Source organism: Pleurodeles waltl, chromosome 1_1 (assembly GCF_031143425.1).
Source record: "Pleurodeles waltl isolate 20211129_DDA chromosome 1_1, aPleWal1.hap1.20221129, whole genome shotgun sequence".
Taxonomy (NCBI): domain Eukaryota; kingdom Metazoa; phylum Chordata; class Amphibia; order Caudata; family Salamandridae; genus Pleurodeles; species Pleurodeles waltl.
The window spans coordinates 714,628,150-714,654,435 of NC_090436.1; the positions used below are offsets into that span (position 1 = coordinate 714,628,150).

At 43.0% G+C, this 26,286-nt stretch overlaps 1 protein-coding gene across 1 annotated transcript in view; it reads left to right on the top strand.

Moving 5' to 3' along the window:
• The window catches only part of SLC27A6 (solute carrier family 27 member 6), a 356,441-nt gene that overhangs the window by 173,016 nt on the left and 157,139 nt on the right, over positions 1 to 26,286 (top strand). Inside the window, exon 3 of the mRNA XM_069227290.1 lies at positions 2,626 to 2,784. Within this exon, the coding sequence (XP_069083391.1) occupies positions 2,626 to 2,784 (159 nt within the window). The remainder of the gene's footprint in view (positions 1 to 2,625; positions 2,785 to 26,286) is intronic.

Sequence of the window (26,286 nt, forward strand, 5' to 3'; positions counted from 1 at the left end):
TAGTGTTGTAAACTCCTAACTGGACTTTTCTTGCCACATAAACTGATAATGAAAAGTAAAGCAGTTTCACATTTGCGAGCCGACGGTCGCCATGAGCGTAAAGGATACACAGAAAAGGAAACAGAAGTTCGCTTGCAGTGAAACATCCTTAAAAGTGCAATTATCCATGTAACCGTCTAAAGTAGATATACCGTGTAACCAGCAAAAGTAGAATTATCCATGTAACAGGGTCGATGTCATGCAAAGCATTCGACTACTGCCCAGCGAGATCGCGCTGCATAGGAAATAAAAAGAAATAGTGCGGAAGCCATTAGGAAAACACGGAGACTTGTATGTTTTCAGTAGTTTACCGGTGCTCTCGATGAGGGCTAAACACCCGAAAAGGCATGACGTATGCATGCCTTTCACTAATGAAATCAAGTGAATTTTGAAAGCCAAGCCTACGAACCAACGAAACTGTTGCGCATGGTTAAAAGCCCACAGAGTGATTACAACAGGGGCCAAATCGCTTGCGCGCGCTCAACCCTAAAAAAACTAGACTGCAGGTAGAACAAAATGGCTTAAGGGCACCCTCAAAGATGCACCCTAGTGTTCCTCAAGGAGTCCACTGTCAGTTTTCCACAGGTGAAAATTAGTTTAGTGGGTATTGCATACATGCCATCCCTCCCGATTCGGTCAAAAGACTACATATTTCAAGGTTAGTCTCCTTCCTCCCTATTCCTGCATCCAAAATCAGGATTCTCCAGCGAACTTTAGCTGCCAGGGACTGGTCTTGTATGACTCTGACTATGCACTGCCATTAACCTGCTCCTGCAGGCTAGTGCACAACATTTTTGCCAGGTCTCTGTACCTGGCATTGTGCTTTCTCCCTGCTTCTGACAGATAAGGAAAGTAATTATGCATATATTTGCATTTCTAATAGCTAATCCTGCAGCAGGGCACTTGCAAGTCCAATACATTACAATATGCCTGATTCAGGCCTCAAAAGAACTAATACATTTTCCAGATTAATATTTTTTTTTATCTTCCTCTTTCCCCTTCTAAAATGTTGGCATGTATGTGACGGAGTTCAGACGTAAATCCTTTAATGAAGAACTAAAAAACTGGAAAAAGTCTGTAAAAGGGATGAACTGTTAACCACATTACTCGGGTGATAACGAGGGTATACAAAAAATTACAAGAAAACAAATGAAAGAATAGATTCGCCAGACTGCACTAATGGATAAAAACAACTCGTGTAAACTCTCTAATATACAACACGTGGAAACTCTTGCTATGACGTACGAAGTCCTAGATTAGAGAGTTCAGGGTACTGCTTCTTGTGGAATTGGATTTCCGCGTACAGGAATATCACTGCAGTATCCCTGCACTCCTTGTAATAGGGCCTTCAGGTTTACTCTTGCACTTTTTTTTTTTTACCTTCAGGTATTTCAAGTCGTCTGAAGTTCTCAGGGTCCAAGATCACATTACATCGCCTCTGTAACGCCAGTGGGTCAAAGGTCATGTGATTCCACTTTCTGTGACGTCATTAGGCTCAGGTGGCATGTGATGTGGCAGACCTAATTGGCACCGCCACAGTGTACCCCTGCAGACCTCTAGCTGTCTTATGCACGACATACAGCTGTGTGGAAAGTGGGCCTTCAGTAGAAACGCTAGAGACTCGTTATTGTATTAGCCCTACGGTTATGTCACCAAGCATGGATCCCTGAAATGTATTGGTGTTTGCTGCCTTTGTTTTCCAACTCTTTATATTGCTGGGGTATTTGTTAAATTTCCCAAATCATTTATAAACATAATATGGATTTTTTTAACCGACTATGGGGGTCATTCTAACTTCGCCGGGCGGCGGAGGCCGCCCGCCAAAGTTCCCCCGCCAGAACACCGCAGGGCGGTCAAATGACCGCCGCAGTGATTCTGACTTTCCCGCTGGGCGGGCGGGCGACCGCCAAAAGGCCGCCCGCCCACCCAGCGGGAAAGCACCAGCAACGAGGAAGCCGGCTCCGAATGGAGCCGGCGGCGTTGCTGGTGTGCGACGGGTGCAGTTGCACCCGTCGCGATTTTCAGTGTCTGCCACGCAGACACTGAAAATCAATGTGGGGCCCTGTTAGGGGGCCCCTGCAGTGCCCATGCCAGTGGCATGGGCACTGCAGGGGCCCCCAGGGGCCCCATGACACCCGTTCCCGCCAGCCAGGTTCTGGCGGTGAAAACCGCCAGAACCAGGCTGGCGGGAAGGGGGTCGGAATCCCCATGGCGGTGCTGCTTGCAGCGCCGCCGTGGAGGATTCCCTGGGGCAGCGGGAAGCCGGCGGGAAACCGCCGGCTTCCCTTTTCGACCGCGGCTTTACCGCCGCGGTCAGAATGCCCCCGGAAGCACCGCCAGCCTGTTGGCGGTGCTTCCTCCGTCACCTACCCTGGCGGTCTATGACCGCCAGGGTAGGAATGACCCCCTATATCTTTCCACATAATTCTTTTTTAAATTGACCTCGTTTTCATGTTAAATTGATGCAAACAATATCTAGCAGGAATGTTATTGAAACGCAAACATAAATATGTTGGCGGTGCTGGCAAGAATGGTATCTGGATTAATGTGTTGAATCCGAACATACTCTGTTTTCTTCTTTGGTAGGGCTACCAAAAGCTGCGGTTATCAGCCAGCTCCAGGCACTGAAAGGAGCTTCTGGGATCTGGGCGTTTGGTGGTACATCAGAAGATATCATCTATGTAACGCTTCCTCTGTACCACAGTGCTGCTTCCTTGATTGGCGTATCTGGATGCATACATCTAGGTAAGTTAAGCAATATTTGTTAGTGATTGTTTTGATTGTCAAATGTTCGGCTGTTACAATAAATCTGTGTAATGTGAAATTGTGAAGTGAGAGAAGAGTTCTCCGTATTTCTTATTACAAGAAAGGAGAAATTAAAAACAGTTGGAACATGGAGCACATAGCTTTAATAATGTCATTCTACCTATCAGAACATTCGGGAACCTTCCAGTGTGCGTGTGTGAAATGTTCAGCCAGTATTTCATGCCAGACTAGAGGCGAAATAGATGAAGCTTTATCTTGAAGATTACAAATTAAATGTTACTTTTAATATCCGGAAAGAAAATATTAAATGTTACCCATACATGCAGTCATATTATAGGAAAGGTTCAGATTCCATTATTCCGCTAAAAAAAAGAGTAGTTTACTCTAAATAGCTTTTTTAAAAGTCCTGAATGAGGATTGATTGATATTTCTATAGTAGGATTCATAATCAACTAACTAAACTGCCTCTCACATTAACCAACTAGAAAAACATAATTTGACGCCAACAAACATGAACACTAAAAGCTCCTTACAATACAAAAACAGAAATTACCAGTTGGTTAAAAATAACAAACATAATGTAAAGACATAATAAAAACACAAACACTAATTTAATGTTGATGTCAAAAACAAAACACAATGAACATAAAACCGCCGACATACACAATATGGAAAAATAAACAAACACTGTGAATGTGGTCAAATTTCATTGTAGCATTTAATAAATGTTTTAAACAGACACAGCGCTGTCGCCACCATGCACAATATGAAAAAAAAACTAATACAGTGAAATGTAGTCCAATTTCACTGTAGCATTTCCTTACTTTTTCTGAAACAGACACGAAACCGCTGCCGCCTCGCACAGTATGGAAAAAGAAACATACACTTTGAACGTGGTCCAATTTTACCGTAGCATTTCCTGAATTTTTCTGTGACAGACATGAAGCCGCTGCCACTGCACACAATATGGAAACCAGCTGTGGTGCCACGCTGGAGCATGAACAACATACTTGAGCTCAAAGCGCAGCGAGTGAATAAAAAAAGACTACAGCATGAAGATACAGAAGTTAGGGGCTGTTCTGTGGGAGGATACAAATGACAAAAAGGTGGGACATTGAAGAAGGATAAACCATTAGCAAACAAGGACATTGACATAGACAAAGAAAAGCAATGGGCTGAGTTGAACTCCACAAACCATATACAACCGGTCACTAAGCAACAGTTTAAGTGCTGCCTTGGCTCAAACTAATTAACCTTGAATAATACAAACCATCTTCCATAGAATGTTCTTTTTGTGGATATTTAGATCTGCAATCTAAAGCCTGTTATAAGCAAGGCAAGAACTGTTAAAAACTTCCACACTACTGGTACCAGAACCTGACAGTGATTCAAGGCCATACTAATGTCATCCCAGCACTATACAGATTCCTGTTAACCTAATGCAACACTGGTACAGCACTTCCTCTACGTCTTGACAAGTGTTTGTTGCAACCTCCAGTAAGTAGCATGTTTAATAGAGATTATATGCAATGAAATCTACTCTGTTAACAAACAACCTTACATATGGTGTAGGCAGCACATGGAAAAATTATCATTTTGCATCTGATTGCGCGCACGGTCCAGTTTTTGTGCATTTCATAGTGTATAATGACCTTGCTGTTTCTGAAGGAAGGACGTCAGATGGTTTGCTCAGATTACCTTTCAAATTCTGGTGAAAACACTATAAATATCAATCAATCTGTGATTTCTAAAGGGCAGCTAATCACCCGTGGGGTCTCAAGGCGCTGTTTGTGGGCGTGCAGCTGAATCAAAAAGCCTGTTTTTGAGGTCCTTCCTGAACTGCTTCAGTGATGCAGTCTGGCTGAGTTTGTTCAACGTCTGACCTGGGAGGAAAGAGAAGGATCTTCCTCCTGCTGTGCTTTTCCAGATCTGGGAAACGGCTGTGAGGACGAGCTGGAAGAACGGAGATGTCTGTTGGGTACATAGAAGGCGTGGCGGTGGTTGAGGTATGCCAGTCCTCTGTTGTTTAGTGCCTTGTAGGTGTGGATCAGGAGTTTGTATGCAAAGTGCTTGTTGACAGGGAGCTGGTGTATGTCTCTGAGGTGAGAGGAGATTTGGCTGTGTCAGGGGATGTCCAGGATGAGCCTGGCAGCTGCATTCTGGATTCTTTGTAGTTTTGATTGTAGTTTCTTGGTGATGCCCGCATAGAGTTCTTTGCTGTAGTCCAGTTTGCTAGTGACAATTGCATGGGTGACTGTCTTCCTTGTGTCAGGGAGGATCCTCTTGAAAATCTTTTGAAGGAGTCGGAGGGTGTGGAAGCATGACGATGAGATGGTGTTGACTTGGCGGGTCACGAATAGAGAGGAGTCCAGGATGATGACCAGATTGCATGCGTGGTCTGTGGGAGTGGAGGTGTTTCTTGGTGCGGTCGGCCACCAGGAATCGTTCCAGGCAGAAGGGTTGGAGTCAATTATGAGGGTCTCCATCTTGTCCGAGTTTAGTTTGAGGCAGCTGGCTTCCAAACAGGCAGCGACTGCTCTCATCCTGTTGTGGTAATTTCTCTTAGCCTTTGCAGAGTCATCGGACAGGGAGGGGATCTGTTGGGTATCGTCGGCGTAGGAGACTATGTTTAGCCAGTGTTGATTGATGAGCTTGGCTAGCAGGGCCATGTAGATGTTGAAAAGCGTTGGACTGAGTGATGATCCTTGGGGCACGCTGCAGCATGTGTCTTTGGGTTCTGACGTGAACCACGGTAGTCTGACAGTCTGTGTACTTCCGGTGAGTAAGGACCTGATCCAATCCAGTGCTTTATCTCAGGTGCCGGCGTCGTGTAGTCTGTCGCAGAAGGTGAAGTGGGAGATGGTGTGAAGCGCAGCCGGAGGTTGAGGAGGATGAGTGTGGCCATGCCTCTGTGGTCTAGTATGGCGCTTATAACAGCGGTGTCTTCGAGGAGTGCTGTTTTGCTGCAGTGGTTGCATCGGAATCCAGTTTGAGATGGGTCTAGGATTCAGTGTGTCTCGAGGAATTCGGTGAGTTGTTGGTTGACAGCCTGTTCCATTACTTTCACTGGGAAAGGGAGCAGAGAGATGGGTCTGTAGTTTTGCAACTCCCTTGGGTCGGCGGTGGGTTTCTTGAGCAGCAGGTTGATCTCGATGTGCTTCCAGTTTGATGGGAAGGTGGCAGTCTCGAAGGATCGGTTGATAGTTAGGTAGAGCTCAGGTGCTATGGTGGCACTGGCCAAGTTGAAGATATGATGAGGGCACGGATTTAGTGGATGGAGTTCATGAGTCTTTGGGTGTCCTCTTTGGTGATGAGAATCCAGGAGTTCGGAATCTGGTGTGGTGCTGTGTCCATGTTGGTGTTTGTGGGTGCTGCGGGAGGGTTTTGTTTCCTGAAGCGTTCGTAAATGTCCTGGATTTTTTGGTGGAAAAAGGTGGCAAGGTCGTTGCAGAGGTCTTAGGAGGGAGGGAGGGATGATGTATCTGTCCTGGGGTTCGTCATCTCTTTGACGATGGTGAGGAGCTCTTTGCTGTTGTGAGGGCTGGTGCTGAGGCGTTCTTGAATGGCGGCTGTTGTGGCGGCTCTGATGTTCAAGTGGTGCATGGTGACTCCATTCTTGTAGGTTGTGCGGTCTTCGGTTGATTTGCTGTTCCTCCATTTCCGTTCCAGTCATCTGCAGGTGCATTTGGATTCTTGTCTGTCTGCCATAAACCATTTAGGTGTTTTGCTGTGTCAGTTTCCCACTGGGATCCTTAGGGGGGCTACATTGTTGCCGCTTCCAATAACCAGCGGTATAGATTGCATGCAGCTTCATTGACATCTGCTGCGTCCGGTAAGGGGGGAGTGGTTGAGAGCTTTGGTGAGTTGTGCTTCTGTAACTTTGACCCAGCGTCTGCCAAGGGGGAAGGGAACATAGTGGCGTGCAGTGTTCTTTGTGAAGGTAAAGTGGACGCACTTGTCATCAGTCCAATGGTGTGAGAGATGGTGATGTTGTTCCCTGCTGAGAAGATGGGAACGAGGATGTGTCTGGCTCTGTGGGTGGGGATGTTGATGAGTTGTTTGAAGCCGAGTGTTGTAAGGTTGTGCAGGAGGTTTGTGGTGTTGGAGTATTATAAATACATTTTATATTATCATAACTAAGATCCCCAAGCCTACCCTTTCTACAGCAGAGTACATTCCCAGACTTCCCAAGGCATAGGCCAAGTTCTTTTCAAACAGCTTTGTCACTGAGTTGTAGGTTGAGTTTCATCTGCTTTGGTGTCTCAACTTTTCACTGTCTATACACAGTAACCCTTCGATTTTACACATTCATTTTGGTGCTACACCCTTCCTGCTTTGACAGCCAGCTTCATCAGGCAGTAACTGTAAAGGGGCCATGCAGTGACGAGGAAAGAAAAGTCCTTTTTAACTTAGTCCTGAATCACTATCACCAACAACTGGCATTCTAAAATGGTGCTTTGTTTGAAGATGTCTTGAGTTTTGAGACATATTCCGATAACGTTCACTGGATGGCCCATTTAATAACTTTAGATTGTCGGCATGAAACTCCAAGAAATAGTTTACCACTGGCACCATTACAGAGACGCACTTTCCTTTGTCATTCCAAACGTGCATCGAGTGACTCGTGCTTCACCAAGGCACTCTGTCAGTTCATGTGATTTCCATTGCATTCGTGACCTGGCACAGTGGAACCACGTATTGCTTTTTCTACTACTTATCGTTCCTAAATATTTCTGAAAAAAGTAAATATAACAACAATACTAATAAAGTCTTATTTATTTCTTTATCAGTAATTATTTACCAAGGCATATCAACTGGTCATGTCTTTCAGCCCATCCCATTTTGGCAACAACACTAAGAAAAACAGCACTAGGAAAACGTAAATTTGTGACTCAAGCCTTTAATGAGAAAAGGGAAACTGCAGCTTGGTTATTACTGTTGATTAAATGGGAATTCTGGTTGCCATAGTAGAGCCCATGCATTAGAGTGTGCCATTTTCAAAATAGTTCCATATAATGGATTGTTCAAGAGCTCTATAATTGTACCACTAGAGGAAGTGAATGCTGCCTTAGACCCCATGACGGGCCTTGGTCCAGCCTTAACGCAAAGGACTCAAGAGTAACCCCAGACTGGCTCCAACTAGAGTTTATCAGTGAGGTGCGGCTTAATCCCAATGGCACTGCAAGCACGAGACCCATGTCTAGGCATACCCACAATTCTTAAAGAGTCTCATTGATGAGTGAATTACTTGAATTAACCTCACCATCTGTAATTACTCTGGGCTGCATCCAGGGCATGTTTTTCTGATCTTTGTGCCACCACAGACAGGTACAAACCTAATGTCTCAGTTCAGTAGCCCTTTGTCAGTGCAATCTCCTGGCTTCTTTTGTTCCATGTGTTTGTTATGTGCCCCTAGGCCATTTTTAGCTCCAGGATATTGTCGGTAATGGCCCTCGGTGTCCTGAAGATCCGATGATAGCCCAGCACATGTACTAAGGAGGCATAAGAAGCAGAGTAACGTTTTTTCTTTTCTTGCTATTTTGAAAACAAATGTTAACAAGAACAAAATAGATAAACAGAATGTTTTGATGTTAAAAACAGAAGGGATAGTATAGAGACAAACACAGATTGTTTTCAAGCAATAAAAAAGAGATGGGGGTGAGTCGGAGGAGTGAAGGAAATGAAGGAAGTACCAAACTACTAAATGAGCAGGACCTGTGAATCCTTCCTCTAGATCCATAAAAAGGAAATCCATTAAGTGGGGATGGGGTGATTACAGGTTAATGGCAGAAGCAAGAAAGGAGCATTGAGGACAACATAAAGCACAGGACTAAATGGAGAGATAAATTGAGAATAGAAACAAGAGGCGGCCCGCAGAGGAAGAAATTCACTCACTGCAGAGGGACACAACAACAAAGACGTGAGCAAGGGCCGTGGGTCAGGATGTAAAACCATCTACATCAATTCACAAGCCATTTGACCCTTATTTTAGCTCACGCGCACACACACACGCGCGTGCGCGCGCACCCCCCGCCTCTCTCTCTCTCTCACAGGCGCGCTCGCACCCACAAGCGTGCATACAACATAACATTTAAAAGTATTTTTATTTACCTCAGCTACTAGAGAAGGTCATGCATCAGCTAATTGTACCCTATTGTTTATTACACTAATAGTGAAAAATATATTAAACTGAGGAAAGTGGAGCCCCAACCGCTGTCCTTGAGGACGAGCTGCCCCTGTGTTCCTGGTACTGATTTAGCAAGCTCCGAGATAATGGGTCGCAAAGGCAGTGCTAAGGTTTGCAAGGGGCAAGGGGCAATGGGCAAGGATTGCATCACGACCCATAAATGACGACAAGGAACACAGTAACAAAGGAGAGGGGCGTAATGGACTTGGATGTGAATTGCCATGAGAGTGGGATGGAGAGAAAGAGTATCCTAAACAGGTTCACCTCCATAAAAACAAATGATCACATTGCGAAGGGTCCTAAATGCCAGTGAGCAAAAGGGAGATGGTCTCAATGGGCTTGTGAAAAGAGATAATGTGCAACAGCAAAACAACATACTTCACTGCAGTATTCCCCATGCTTTTCACAGATTCTTCACTGGGTCAGGATGAATTTTCAAACACGAAGGAGGAGCAGTACCACTTTAGCTAGTTAGGGTTGGGAAAAGTTTAGTGCCTGTGTTAACGCGTCCGTCTATGCTAATTTATACACATCAGGACTCGTTTTAGGCCGATGAATCTTTTGACCCAGTGGTAGGTCTCCGTAAGACGAGATTATCAAACATCAAAATTTCCTTTTCATAATCATTAATGAAATATCGGCGCATTCATTTGCTTCTGACTCAAATAATCACACCTTAAAGAAGAGTTTGTGATTTTATTCCCTATTGATTACAATCTAATATTAAACGTATTAATCTCAAAACCAAGAAGCATAAAACCATAATCACAGAGTGGCAATTATAATAAACTTTCAAGAATGCGATAATCAGAATCATAGGATAGATATAACAGCAGAGATTTTACCATAGTGCATGATAAACATCAGAATATCAGTTCAGCATAGCTTCATGTCAGTCACGTCAGTTTCGTCAGTCAATCGGATACCTTTTCTAACCTCAAATTAGCATTAGCATGTTGGGCTTCATGTGAAACAATTTAGGACATCAATTTAGAAAAACATCTAACTAAGATACTTAATTAAACATACAGCAGTTGGTACCTAGAAAGAAAAAGCATAGAGATTCTGTTAGCAATAATATTTACCCTCCTCAAGCTAAGTCAGCATACAGGATCAGTCTTCGTCTTCAGGACATTAGTTGGTTCACCGTCAATCTATCTAAAGAGAATCATGGGTCACTCTCCTCATATGGAGGACAGTGTAATAGGGCAGTCTATGGACTGTAATATTTTGTCTAAGTCTCAAATCACCAAATAGAGTGACAGAGTTTCTGGATGCAATCGATGTCATCCCTTCCTAACTGAACTTCGTCCTCCGTGTCATGAGTTTTTATCCCCTTTTCTTAACCCATTCCCCAAAATTCTATTGGTTAATAACTACACCCCATCATTGGTAACCAATCAAATTATTCATTAAGTAATGCATTTGTCATTCTAAGATATTTTCTCATCTTCCAATTGGTCTTTATAATCAGCATTTTCGTAGGTGGTACGTCCGGGGTTACTTCACCATCTTGGCACACGTCTCGGGTCAGGAGTTCTTCTCCCCTCGTCTCATCGTCCTCGAAAGTGTCCATTACTGTTTCGAAGCACATATCTTTATACTAAAAGCTATTAGAATGCGGATGGGAAGTTTTGTTAATGTTGCTTTTCAATACAGAAGAGAACAATAGCTGGGTCATACTGTAGTTCTTTTGCGAGTCCGCATACAGGAAAAACAGGAAAATAGATTTTAAATGAGAGTTGCACAGCTAGTTCGCGACTCATGCTAACTTAAGACACACAATTTTAATGAATGCAGTTCAACTCATAATACTACATATAACTGAAGATTATTATTTATTTTAGCATTAACGTTCATATATGAGCAAAACTTATACCTTTATTTAATATATTCTAGGAATGTTTTAGTCAAATGTAAGCATTTCACGTCTATAATATATGATATTAAAACTACGCTCTCTCAGTCCCTCCTCTGATGACGCACGTCATCACACAATTCTTCATTATCAGTTTTTCACCTTGCGCATTATGCGCATTTCAACATCTTGCCCTTTATGTGAACTTTCCCATATTTCATTGAACATTTTCTCTCTTTCACTTTCTTCATTTTGTATGGCTCTTTTTGATAAATTTCTTCTAATTTTGTCATTAATTTTACATGCTCCCCATAATCCTAGTAGACAAATTAAAACAATCAATAGGCCCATCATAATTTTTGCAAGGACACCATTCCAAATACTGGTAAACCAGTTTCCTACCCGGGCAATTCCTTTTCCAAATTTTTCCCAGACTCCAGGTTCTTTCAGTTCCTTCAAGTCTGTACTATCTCTAGTCAGGTTAGTAAGCATGTTTCTAATTTTCTTACTATTATCAGGTATGCAGGAACAACAGTGACGCTCATTAAGCATTTTGCACACACCTCCATTTTTGGCTAAAAGAATGTCTAAAGCAAGCCGATTTTGAAGAGTCATAGCTCTTTCTGCAGCAAGTTCAGTATCCATTAATAATATTGCTCCTGTAAAGTTTGTCAGCATGTTATCCACAATAGTGGACAACTTTTGAATTTTCATAGAATTTAGGATAACCCCAACTGATGGGATTATTGCTCCAAATATGTCACCAATGACAGAAGCCACGGATTCTCGTTTTTGTCTTGAATGTTGTATTTCAGAAGACTTATGTATTTGTTTTAAGTCATCAATCTGGTATATTTTTGGGAAAACTATTCCCAAATAACATGTCCCATACCATCCCTTTGGGAGACGATAATATGCATTCAACCCACAGATGTAATAGATTCCAGGAATCGCTGGGTCTTGTCCATTTAACATGAAGGTCCATTTACTCTGAAACAAAAACACATGCCTGCATTCACTCGTACCCACAAACAAATTGTCATTATCAGATTTCGGTCTGTATATACATAGCCTACCTACGTGTAGTGCATCTATAGCTAACTTGCCTTGTGTTTTAATAGCAGTGTAAGCGTAATCATTTGCATAGGTATGTTTTTCTAAGCCTTTTTCTAGTTTCTCCTTTAATGCTTTGCGTCTATCATCTGTGTGATCTAAAAAGCTTTTCTCTACAGGAGACAGTAAGCATGTTAAATTGTTGCGGTGTGCGTAAGCGGTTCCAAATGTTAGTGTTGGCTCAAAGAATCCTCTAACTAATTTTATGTCATGCTCTTTAGCTAGCTTATTTAGGAATTCAATTATAGGCACAAAAGAGAACACAACGTCTAGATTTGAATAAAAGTATTGTACATGCTCTTGATTATAAAATCTCGTTAGTAACAAACTACAACTAATCCCATAAGTAAGAGGGAGACTATGATAAGTGACCCCCTCCTGCACAGATGAAGGAATTTTAGTACACACATAACAATCTTTCGTATCCATAGTCTCCACGTACTCGTTCAATAAGCGATAGAAGACATTAGTAGAAAGTTCCCCCTTTGTATTAGTTCCCTCATGTAGATGTTTAGTATCTTGTTCGAATTTCTCCCACGGTGATAATTTATTAGTTGTAGTGGTAGTTTCAGGTTTTGAAGTTGCATTAATAGTCTCTCTCTCTCTCCATGGCATTCCCACAATCACTCCCACAATCATTATTGCGCATACAACACCTATCATAAGTCCTAACCAACCACACACTTTACTTCCCTTGTTACTATAAGCCATGTTTGTATAGAATCAGAATAGTAGATCAACAATCAACTCAAGATGGCAAACTCTCTATGCGTATTTACAGCGTCTTCTTTCACTTCAGGACCCTTTTTGTCAATTCAGGTTAGAAGCTTGTCGTAATCAGGTTTTCTTGATGTCAAATCCGGATTTGTCTCTTTCTGGTAGGTTTATAGAGTCTCTTTCCTTTTAATATATTTTTCCACAAAGTTTTCCTGATGTTTTCCTTCAGGTACCGTAGTATTGGCCTGGCACTTCTCGATCAAAGCAGAATGCTAAGAATTCTTGTTGCCATTCAAAGGTTGTAGCATATGCCCATTCAGGACCTGTGTACCTTCGATTTGCTATTCTCTTTCTTTTTAATCTTCTTTCACCTTGATGTTCCCCTTCACTCAGATCATCCACCTGTGAGGTATCACTCTCTTCTATTATTGACTCGTTTGTTAATTCTCTTATTCTAAAGGGTGACCTTTCTGGCCATGTATCACCTTTGCGAGTCTTGTGTCTGTGATCTCCTTCAGGACTCTGGACAACACCCTCCTCTCGTGATATGGTGTTTTCTCTCGGCAGGCTTGGAATTCGATCAGAATAGCTTGATTCGTTCTGATCTGTGTTTGTGGCTACTCCGTCTCGCTCTTCTTCTGGTTCAATACTGTATTCAGGTTCTGAATTGTATTCGTCTGCTTCTGGGATAACCTCTCTGTGTCTTTGTTCTCCTGTTGCCTCCACTGAGATTGGCACTCCGTCACCTCTCTCGATCTCTCTGATAGTGTGAGGCACGCGGCTGTTCTCAGCAGGCTCTTCTGTAGACTCAGATCTTTCTTGACTGATCTCTGACTCTGAGGCTTCTTCTCTTGAAGTTGTTGTACCGGAATTTTCAAGTTCCTCTTCAACAGGACATGTTACCCTTTTTGTGTGACTGGCATGTATCCAGTTGGGAACCCCGGCACATTTCACAGCAGTAGTGGTCGTCAATATCACTTGATATGGCCCTTTCCAACGCGGCTCAAGACCCGATTTTCTTACGTGTTTCTTGACAACCACCCAATCTCCAGCTTGCAGAGAGTGTCCTGGTTCGCCGATTGGTGGTAACGTGTTAGCTTCTACCTGGTGAGAGAAAGAGCGTATCACGTCAGCTAAATTCTTGCAGTAATCCAACACCATATCATCTGTAATATTCACTAGTGCATTGGCAGGTACCGCTGGTAACCTCATTGCTCTACCCATGAGGATTTCATGGGGTGACAATCCTGTTTTCTTATCTGGTGTGTTTCTCATGGACATCAGTACTAGCGGTAATGCATCTGGCCACTTCATGTTCGTTGCTGCACACATTTTCGCTATTCTTGATTTTAAGGTACCATTCATCTGTTCAACTAGTCCTGATGCTTCAGGGCGATAGCTACAGTGTAACTTCTGCACGATGTTGAGTGCTGCACACAGAAGCTTGATCACCTCATTGTCGAAGTGTCTTCCCCTATCTGATTCTATAGAAACCGGGAACCCGAATCGTGGTATTAATTCCCTCAGTAATAGTTTTGCAACTGTGAGACTGTCATTTCTACGTGTAGGGTATGCCTCGATCCAATGGTTGAAAACACACACAATCACCAACACGTACTTCAATCCTCCACAAACAGGCATCTCAATGAAATCCATTTGTATTCTATTAAATGGACCTCCAGCTCTTCCAATGTGGCTCAAATTTACCACTGTTCCTTTTCCAGCATTCATCTGTTGACAGATGATGCACCTGTGACAAATGATTTCTGCAGCATGTCTGAATTTTGGATTAAACCAATCAACTTTGAAAGATCTGATCATGGCGTCTCTTCCTAAATGTGCTTGCCCATGATATAATCGGGCGAATTGTGACAGTAGACTATTAGGTAAGACTAATTTTCCATCATCTGAGATCCATGTATCATCTGCTCTCGGATTACATTGCATTCTCTGCCAGGAGCGTTTTTCTTCCTTGTTAATACGGTTCTGTAGTGTTTTTAACTCATCTAGAGTATCAACCACTTGTAATGCTAGATTCAGAGTTGTGTCATTTTCAGGCTGAGGTAACAATTCCCATTGCTCTTTGAATGAGATACAATTTAATGCACAAAATCTTGCTACCTGATCTGCATAATCATTTCCCATTGACACAAAGTCTTGTGATCTGGTGTGAGCACTGCATTTTACCACGGCAATTTCAAGAGGTAACTGAATCGCATGTAACAAATCTCTTATCTGTTCTCCATTTTTCACAGGTGATCCGGAAGAGGTCATGAAACCCCTTTGTGACCAGATCTGACCAAAATCATGTACAATTCCAAATCCATATCTGCTATCCGTATAAATTGTAACTTTCAAATTTACAGCAGCATGGCAGGCCTTTGTAAGAGCTATTAATTCTGCCACTTGTGCTGAAAATACTTTTTCAAGCCAGGAGGCTTCGACTATGCCAGCCATTGTACATACTGCATAGCCAGCTCTTAATGTTCCAGTTGAATCCCTTAAACAGGACCCATCTACGAACATAATGCAATCGTTTTCTTTTAATTGGGTGTCCTGTATGTCTGGGCGAGGTTTGGTACAGAGGTCAGTTACCTCAAGACAATCATGCTCAAATTCTTCCCCTTCTTTGACTTCTGTATTTTCATTGGGAAGCAGAGTTGCCGGGTTCAGTACTGTGCATCTTTTCAATGTGACATTTGGTGACCCCAAAATAATCGTCTCATATTTGGTAAGTCGTGCATTTGTCATGTGCTGTGTTTTTGTCCTTGTCAACAGTATTTCAACAGAATGTGGAACCAAAACTGTTAGAGGGTATCCCATGACTATGCCCTCACATTGGGAAAGGCTTTGACCAACTGCTGCAACTGCTCGCAAACAACCCGGTAGGGCTGCTGCGACAGGGTCCAAAGTAGCTGAAAAATATGCTACAGGGCGATTTGCATCTCCGTGGACCTGTGTTAAAACAGACAAAGAACAAGCATCACGTTCATGACAAAACAACAGAAAAGGTTTTTCATAATCGGGCATCCCTAATACTGGGGCCCTGCACATGCATTCCTTCAGTTCCATAAATGACTCAAGTTCTTCTTTTGTCAAAGTGATTATATATGGCTCATCTTTGACATCTTTCCCTGTCAATTTTATCAAAGGCTTTGCAATGATTGAAAAATTGGGTATCCATTGGCGGCAATAACCCACCATTCCCAAAAACATCCTGACCTCTCTTTTTGTTGTCGGGGGATTCATTTGTATGACAGCTGTTATTCTCTCTTTTGATATTCTTCGGGATCCTTTCTCAATTAAATGTCCCAAATATTTTACTTCTTTCTGACAGTACTGAAGCTTCTTAGGTGACACCTTATGCCCATTTCTTCCCAAATGGTTCAACAATGCAATGGTATCATATTTGCAACTGTCTCTGGTCTTGGATGCAATCAACAAGTCATCAATGTACTGCACAAGAGTTGAAATAAAAGGCAGTACAAGAGGTTCCAAATCCTTCATTAAGATCTGATTAAAGATAGATGGAGATTCGGAAAACCCTTGAGGGATTCTGCACCAACTGTACACCTTATCTAGGAACTTAAAACTGAACAAAAATTGGCTTTCTTCATGTAGTGGTATTGAGAAAAATGCCTGTGATAGGTCTACTACGGTAAACCATTCAGCATCACAAGGAACTTGGAACATTATTACCGCTGGATTAGGAACTACAGGGCAGCATTTTATCACAATTTCATTTATTTTTCTCAAATCCTGCACAATCCGAATCTTCCCACAGGGCTTTTTCAAACCCATAATAGGTGAGTTGCATGGACTGCTCAAAACTTCCTTTAGAACTCCTTGCCTGAGAAAATCTGCAATTATCTGTGTCACCTCAATGAGCACGTCTTGAGTCATGTGGTATTGTGGTACTTGTGGGAATACGGCATTTGGTTTTATCTGCACCTTGACTGGTTTAATTCCTTTAATCAATCCAACCTCTTTTCCTGTCAAATCCCACACTTTTTCTGTTACGGACCCTTGTAGGTCAGCAGGTAAGTCAATTAATGTGAACACTGGGAATAAGGTAATTAGAGATTAATCTTCGCTCATCTCCCCTCCTCCTATAAGCTGGTCCTCTTCACCTTCATCATCACTGTTTGTCTGAACTTCTATTCCATCGTTGGAACAGGTAATTGAACATTTAGTTTTACATAGTAAGTCCCTTCCCAGTAGGGATACTGGACTTGAGTCGCATACAACAAACCTATGCAGGCCTTGGAAATTTCCAATTTCAACCTGTACTGGATCGGTAATTGGATTGGTTAGATACTGATTAGCCACACCAACCACTCGTATGGTGCGTCCTGATAAAGATAACCTTGGTACTTCCACACTACGGACTGTAGAGCGTGTAGCTCCGGTGTCAACCAAAAATGAAACCTTATAGCCTATTACCTTCCCTTCTACATATGGCCTCTCTGATCTACTTCTAGTGAGGCTGCAAGCCTACACTCTTCACTGTCTGAACTGTCATCTGACCAATCGTCATTCGTCTCATTTTCACCTCGTAATGGGAACTGCTGTACAGTATTGTTTTGACTCGACACCTGACCTGTGACCTGCTGAGGAAGCATCACCTGTTGCTGACCCATCGGGGCTAGAGGTAGCTGCATTTGCTGTCTAGGTACCATAGGAATCTGCTGTTGTATTGGTTGTACTGACACAGTTTGGAAACGTGGCGTCTGCATTTGCTGTATGGGTTGTACCCCTGACATCTGTGCCAAATTATTTTGATAATTCTGATTTTGCTGTCTCATTCTTGGACCTCGTTGATTTTGTTGTGTCCCAACATTCATGCTCTGCTGAACTGTACCATCATGCACCATATTTGGACAATCCCGCTTCCAATGTCCCATGCCCTGCACGCGTGACATGGTGACATCCTCTTCATTACTTGCCCATCATTTTGCATGACAACATTATTCATGTCTGAATTTCGATTCACAAAACCTCGACCTCTACCTCTCGGCTGTACCTGAAACCCTCCGTTCATTTGCGGGTGCTGATTCATAATTTGTTGAACACCATTTCCCTGAATTCCAGCCTGTGCAGCTCTTATCTGCATCACCATCACCTTTTCCTTTAGCTTTTTCTGCTTTAACTCAATTTCATCACTACAGTATTTCGCATACTGCAACACCTCGTCGATCGGTTTAGCTTGCCAACAAATTAAATGATTCTTAATCATCTGACCAACCTCTGGTCTCAGCCCTTCAACAAATCTGAACACAAGATGATTCATGTCTTTCGGCTCGATCGTTTCAGTACCACTGTAATGTTTAAATGCTTTTAACAATCTCTCATAATAAGCATGTATTGATTCCTTAACTTCTTGCGAAGTCCGGTCAATTTTCTGCCAATCGGTCACCTTCGGTGACACCTTTTGTTTCAAAAATTCAATTACTTTATGATAATATTTCATCACCTCTTCAGAAGGTGCTCCTGTCACCTTGTCCCTTGCCGGTTCCTTTGTGGGCCAATCCACCCCTCTTTTGCACTCAAGCCATAAATCTGGTGGAACAATAATCTCAAACAAAGTATTCAAGTCCTCCCAGAGACATTTTGCAAGCTTCACGAATCTATCTATCTGTCTGCTGATACCACTCGATCGGTTTCTCTCTCAACCTCGGGTAATCATTTGTAAAGGACAAAATATGCCCCCTGGACCATGGCACATGGACTAAAACACCACCAGCTGTTTCTCTCATAGGCAAGATTTTTACTGAATCAAGATCGGGTGCTGTCGCCATTTCAATAGATCCTGGACTATCCCTTTATCCTTTTTCTTTGCCCATCTGTTTTCCCACTTTTCTAATGCTCCCCAGATTTGCGCACTCTGCAGCAATTCTTTCAAGTGTGTCTTCATACCTGCGGATCTCATGTGTTGGAAATCTTTTGTGTCAAAGTCTAATCTGTAACTTCGTTTCAAATGTTTCGTGTTCCCAATATCGATATTGTATCTGTCTGCCAAATTTGTTAATCTCTGGTGTATTTTTCCTACTTCTTTAGTAATCTTAGGGCACAAGTATCTCAATTCCGTCTCAGTGTAAGATTCTAACCTGTTTACCCCCATGGTTCCTTCCACCAACTCAGCAGCTTCTGCACCTAGTCGTACCAGATTCAGGTATTCATTTTGTTTTTCTTTTTCGGGATTGACTTCGGTTACCGTAGTTGCTGTAGTCTTTTGTGATGTACAGGTTTTCTCTAACCACTCATTTAACTGCTGCACTGTAAAACCCTGCAGTGAAAGGTTCCCTGTATGTATCATTGGAGTGTATGAGGTATTTGTACTCATAGTTTGGGGAGTCAAAACTCCCAACCCTGCTTGTCGCATTGCCTCAAGAGGTGCCCCTATTGGACTCAGGTCCATTAAAGGTCTTGATTGCTCGAAAACATGTCCTCCCTGGGCCATTATTTGTGGAGTTCTAATAGACCCTCCTCTTATAATTTCATTGGCCACAACTCCCTGTTCACATGTCTTTGTTCTCTCTTGGGCATATAATGGTACTGGGGGACCAACAGTGATAGGTAGTGATATTGCGGCAGGGGTCTGACCTGATCCCAGGCTTCTTGGAGCTTCAACACCATAGGTCTGCTCTAATAATCCTGGTGCAGGTTCCTTTAAAGGACCCGCTACTGGGTTATACCCCGGTATCAGTTGTGGCGGTTGTGACACTAACTGTGGGGTTGACTCAATCTGAACCAATCTCGATTTTGTATATATCGGGTCTGGCGGCACCACTAAGTTCGTAGTAGTCTCAAGCACTGGAACATCAGGATAAATTATTTTTATCTGCGGTGGAGGTTGCAACTGTTTCGGTATGTCTGGAGCAGTAGGTACACTGTCACCATTCTGTATCGAAGCTGTATCACTAGTCTGTACCGTATCAGTGACTCCCTTTTCTTGTGTCTGGTTCCCAGGATCCAATCTAGTGCTCGGAACATTATCACTCACCGCATAAGGTGGTGGTCTGTCATGTAGTAATCTATCCATAAACTCCTCGTCCTCTGAATCGTCCTCTTCTTCCCAGGACCTTTTTTGTTCCTTAACTTTGTCCGAATCTCTGTTAGTTTTGCAAGTAGCTTTCTTTCCCTGTGTCTCTTCTCCCTGTGTTATCGCTGGAAATAGCTTTAACCCATCTACGATTCCCCGTCTCCACATCTTATTCTCGTTGTCCCATCTTGCTTCTGCATAGGATTTTTCTGCTCTTGTCAATCTCCTGTGAAACCTTTCCTGCCTGTGTTTAAGAGCCATTAAATCCCAGATCGCTAGTGCCTCATATTGGGCTGGTCTCGGGGGTGGTTTTTGTGTACTTAGCATCCACCTCAAGTTTTCTAAAACTCTTTGATTGAACGTTCCATGTTCCGGAAACGCTAGACACCCTTCTTTTTCTGTCAACTTGCGCCATTGTTTTAACCACAAACACAGTGCAACACCCTTTTCCTCCATAACAGTATAAGCTGGAGTACCTTCGGGCGGTGTAGGTTCCCCATCTGTTGCAACGATGTATACATCTCCCCTCAAAGCGCTTTTGAATGCCTTAACAAAGTTCATTTTAAATTTAAATTTAATCAGGAACGGCTTAGTTCCCAGGACACTCTTCACCTGCCCTTTGCTCACCCTATTGCCTCTCACGGACGGCAGCCAATCCGTGCGCGACCCCTCTCAACATCTGACCTATCCCAGCGCGGCACCCCTGACGTCACACTCATACACACTGCAGCTGACAAAGTCTTGCGGCTTATCCACACCTCACTAACTTCTCATATCCCACACAAACTAATGCAATTTATTGCAGACACCTTAAATGACAATACAAATCTGCTGATTTACTACAGGAAGGATAACGCATTCGCTTCAGAACTTTACAGAGATTTCACTTGAAGCCTCGGCCGCTACTCTCTCCTTCTCAGATCCCACATACGCAAGCAGAATTCGACCCGCAAATCCTACTCTCGACTTGTCAATGACTCCCTCTAGTGCACTTTAGAGCTTGTCAAATCTCCATCGAAGGTTTCATATATACGTTGTGACTCAAACTTGACTTGTCAACCACGCCCGATTGACCTATTAAACCACGCAGATTACAACATAAACCATATTTTTCATCCTACTCCGGAGTCTTTAAACCTCAACAGGTCCGTACCTTGACCAACCACGTGGATAATTTTTTAAACAAATAGCGCTGCATTCACGTGAAGTACGCCGACTTCCCTACTCTCATACTGTGGAGTACGCCCACTCCTGCTAAACGACACTTATCTTTGGCCTAAACACACAATCTTCACAATCTCCTGCAAGTTGCATAAGCTTTTGAGCAAGCGCAAAACCCTAACCACACATACCATGGCGCCAAGAACATTCCCAACTCATCTTAGCCAGGCTCCGACATCCCAGGAAAGCCTATGGTGTACCTAGCCACTCATCGTTTTGCCAAATTTCATCATTATAAAAAAAAAAAATTAACCACAAAAACTCCGTCCTAGGGCCCCCAAGGGCCAAACCCGAACTCTGCTACCAAAACTGTTAACGCGTCCGTCTATGCTAATTTATACACATCAGGACTCGTTTTAGGCCGATGAATCTTTTGACCCAGTGGTAGGTCTCCGTAAGACGAGATTATCAAACATCAAAATTTCCTTTTCATAATCATTAATGAAATATCGGCGCATTCATTTGTTTCTGACTCAAATAATCACACCTTAAAGAAGAGTTTGTGATTTTATTCCCTATTGATTACAATCTAATATTAAACGTATTAATCTCAAAACCAAGAAGCATAAAACCATAATCACAGAGTGGCAATTATAATAAACTTTCAAGAATGCGATAATCAGAATCATAGGATAGATAGAATAGCAGAGATTTTACCATAGTGCATGATAAACATCAGAATATCAGTTCAGCATAGCTTCATGTCAGTCACGTCAGTTTCGTCAGTCAATCGGATACCTTTTCTAACCTCAAATTAGCATTAGCATGTTGGGCTTCATGCGAAACAATTTAGAACATCAATTTAGAAAAACATCTAACTAAGATACTTAATTAAACATACAGCAGTTGGTACCAAGAAAGAAAAAGCATAGAGATTCTGTTAGCAATAATATTTACCCTCCTCAAGCTAAATCAGCATACAGGATCAGTCTTCGTCTTCAGGACATTAGTTGGTTCACCGTCAATCTATCTAAAGAGAATCATGAGTCACTCTCCTTATATGGAGGACAGTGTAATAGGGCAGTCTATGGACTGTAATATTTTGTCTAAGTCTCAAATCACCAAATAGAGTGACAGAGTTTCTGGATGCAATTGATGTCATCCCTTCCTAACTGAACTTCGTCCTCCGTGTCATGAGTTTTTATCCCCTTTTCTTAACCCATTCCCCAAAATTCTATTGGTTAATAACTACACCCCATCATTGGTAACCAATCAAATTATTCATTAAGTAATGCATTTGTCATTCTAAGATATTTTCTCATCTTCCAATTGGTCTTTATAATCAGCATTTTCGTAGGTGGTACGTCCGGGGTTACTTCACCATCTTGGCACACGTCTCGGGTCAGGAGTTCTTCTCCCCTCGTCTCATCGTCCTTGAAAGTGTCCATTACTGTTTCGAAGCACATATCTTTATACTAAAAGCTATTAGAATGCGGATGGGAAGTTTTGTTAATGTTGCTTTTCAATACAGAAGAGAACAATAGCTGGGTCATAGTTCTTTTGCGAGTCCGCATACAGGAAAAACAGGAAAATAGATTTTAAATGAGAGTTGCACAGCTAGTTCGCGACTCATGCTAACTTAAGACACACAATTTTAATGAATCCAGTTCAACTCATAATACTACATATAACTGAAGATTATTATTTATTTTAGCATTAACGTTCATATATGAGCAAAACTTATACCTTTTATTTAATATATTCTAGGAATGTTTTAGTCAAATGTAAGCATTTCACGTCTATAATATATGATATTAAAACTACGCTCTCTCACCTGTGTGAGCCGGCCTTTCTGCCGGTAGGTGTGTATTGCACATCATGACATTAATGAAAAATCTATGGCAGGGATGACAAGGACACAATATGACTGGCCTTCGAGGAGAAACCTTGGGCGTATCATTGCATGATTGTGTGGTGTTGGGGTGCATCATAGCAGTGACTGGCACATGGGAATGAAATCATGGCACTGTCCCGCCTTTTTAGGACAATAAGGGAACATCGCAGCTGAAGAACCTGTTGGCTGCATGCCTTAGGCACATTATGACATTGGTGAGTCTAGAGGGCAGGATCCTGGAGCCCTGTTGTTTGGTTCCATGGAATGGCTTGGGCACATTATTGTATTGCAATTCCTATTGGGCCTGTCTAAGGAGCACTATAGTATTTTCACCTGTTGCAATTACCGCACATTTCCATACTTGAGCTTCACAATATTGCCTACAAGTTAATTCCTGAAAGACGTAAACCCAGCAAATGCCCTCCTAACCTCATTCTATTATCTAGATTTGATTCTAGCACATTAATCTGACAAAATATGATTGTTTACGTTACTTCAGCAGCCAAGGCCTTGCAGCTCTCAACGCTATGAATAATTTGCACCAAGTCTCTGTTCAGGTTGTTAGTAGCGCACAGTAAACTTTAATTTTTTTCTTTCCTTAAACCTGATTCATCATGGTACTTTTTGTGTTGGTTGTATGATGGAACCACGCATGCGGCAACCACGCATGCCTGAACAATGCGGGCGGAACAACGACCACGTTGTTTCCACGCATGCCTTTACCACGCATTCCTTTGCAATGATTTTTCGTTGTAAAGGCATGCCTAGTAAAGGCATGTGTGGAAACGGCATGCGTGGTTGTCGCATGCCACCCCTCCACCCTAAAAACAGAAGTACCCCGACCCCCCACCTTTAAAAGCAACCCTGATACCCCCCACCTACCATGAGCCCTCAAAACCGACCCCCACCTCCCAAAAATAAAACTACCCAGACCCCTCCTACCGGCCCCTAAAAACCCAACCCCCCTCGTGCCAGGAAAACAAAATTACCCCAACCTCCCACCCCATCCCCTAAAAACCTGACCCCCCCACCCATCCTAAATACAAATTTACCCCGACCCCCACCGCTAAAAACCCGCCCCTGCCCTAAACACAAAATTATCCCAAGCCCCCCACCTCTAATAACCTGCCCCCCACCCGCCATAAATACAAAATTACCCCAACCCTGGCCCTTAAAAACCCGACCCCCCCCCCCCCACATGCCCTCAATACAAAATTACCCGCCCCTAAAGACACACCCCCTACCTTAAATACAAAATTACCCCAACCCCCACCCTAATAACCTTTACCCCCAAAAAACCACCTGCCCCTAAAAACCCGACCCCCCCACCTGCCCTAAATACAAAATTAACCCGACCCCAACCTTAAAAACTCACCCCCACCCGCCCTAAAAACATAACTACTCCAACCCCCAAATACAAAATTACCCTGACCCGACTCCTCCCCTAAATAACCGACCCCCCACTCACCCTAAATACAAAATTACCCTGACCCCTCGACCCTAAAAACCTGACCTCCCCACTCCCTAAATACAAAATTACCCGACCCACAACTGTCGCCCCTAAAAACAAAATTACCCCGAATCCCCAATCCACCCCTAATAACCCACCCCCCACCCACCCTAAATACAAATATACCCCAATAAAAAAAAAACCTGGCCCCTACAAACCCGACCTCCCCACCCGCCTTAAATACAAAATTATCCCGACCCCACCCCTAAAACCCCCCCACCCGCCCTAAAAAATGTATTACCCCAACCCCCCAAATACAAAATTACCCTGACCCCCACTCCGCCCCTATCAACCTGACCTGAATAATATAACCTAACCACCTCCAGCCCTTCACCCCCCAGCCCTAAAATCTACCCCCAGCCACTTACCAGACCGCGTCCTCTCCCGATGGATCTTCCTTTTTCTCTACCTTAACCATACATGTGTGTTGTTCAGCATATGCGTGGTTAAGGCAGAGAAAATGGCCTGCTTTGTTTAGGCAAGCGTCGTTCCACTTGCGTGAACAACACAGGCATGGTTCCGGATGCGTTGTTCCAAATCTTTCTCTTTTATGTTGACTCTTTTTGGCCCCTATTATGCAGTGTGGCTTTAGATTTAGAATAATGTTTCCTCTGTTTTTGCCTTTCACTCATGAGAGTGTGGAACAAAACCAAGCATGCATTCATTATGAGTGTATTTGACAACTGCCTGGTATCCCCACATCTAGACCTGCCACTGGGTCTCCACTTGTTTGTGTCTGGCCAGCCCTTTCCATCAGACGCATTATGACCCCTCGGGAGAATCAAAGCCATTCATCAATATTCAAGGTGTGACAGCGCCAAAGCAGTCTCCCCACCAGGTAAACCACTAATCACCCACCTGTAGTCCAGCGGGGGAGTAGAAATTTGAAAGCAATTCTATGAGCAAGTTAGCCTAGCAGAGTGCCCAGCCTTAACTTCGTGTGAGTACCACCCTGTCCTGCAGGCCAAAGTTCAGCCTCTTAGCCGACAGGGATTGACATGGTCCCCCTTCTTCTGGTAAGTATTTTCAGGGCTTTCATCGGGTACACCATAGCTCTGGATGGCAAAGCTTCTTCTCACATAATGTGGTTTTACTTTAAGAATATGGCAGATACATATTTTAAGTCAAGCTTCGTGCAATTTCAAAGTATTGTAGGCTGATTTTTTAGATTAATTTATGTTAGTCTTGAGACACTTCTTGCAGATATTAGTTGTATATATTTTTTTGGATGTGCAAGGTTATATACATTCTCACCTCTGAATGTTTACTAGCCATCATTGTATGCTGTAGTTTCCCTTTAAGAATACCATTATCCTTGTTATGATATCATCACTATCTCCTAGAAAATACTTGTGTTTTCCTTTCATTTGCCAACACCTAGTAGCTCTGCATTTTCTCGTGATGGCACCATGCCACCAAATTGAAGATTGCCTTAATGTCCCTACTCATAAAATTAGCAGCGAGTTCCTACAGCTATTAGAACATTCGAACGTTGGCAGCTCCATTGAAAACAATGGAGTGCTGCGGGCTTTTACTGGCCGGTAAAAGCCCGCAGCGCCAACATTCCAATGTTCGCTTTGTTCACAGCAACAGCTGTGAACAAAGCCTCACGGAGCCCGAGGGGATTTTAATCCCCTCGGGCTCCGTGAGCAATTTGTTTTTTTTAATAGAACATTCTGCCCCGAGTGGCAGAATGTTCTAATAGCCTTAGAACCCGCCGTAGCGGGCTCTACCGGCTATTAAAGGCCCTTTCCCTTGTTAAATGCCCGAGCCGATAGCCGGTAGAGCCCGCTACGGCGGGTTCTTAGGCTATAGTGAATGTCCTTTCTTCCTTGAAAGGACAGGCATGATCTGTGAGCCTCAAGTCCCATCCACCATTACCTGGTGAGAACACTATCTAACTTTAACATCAGTCTCACCATTTGAGTTCAATTCCATGGACTCTAGGGCTTTTATACTAATTTGTAAATGCTAAAATCTTTGCATTTGCGTTCACTCT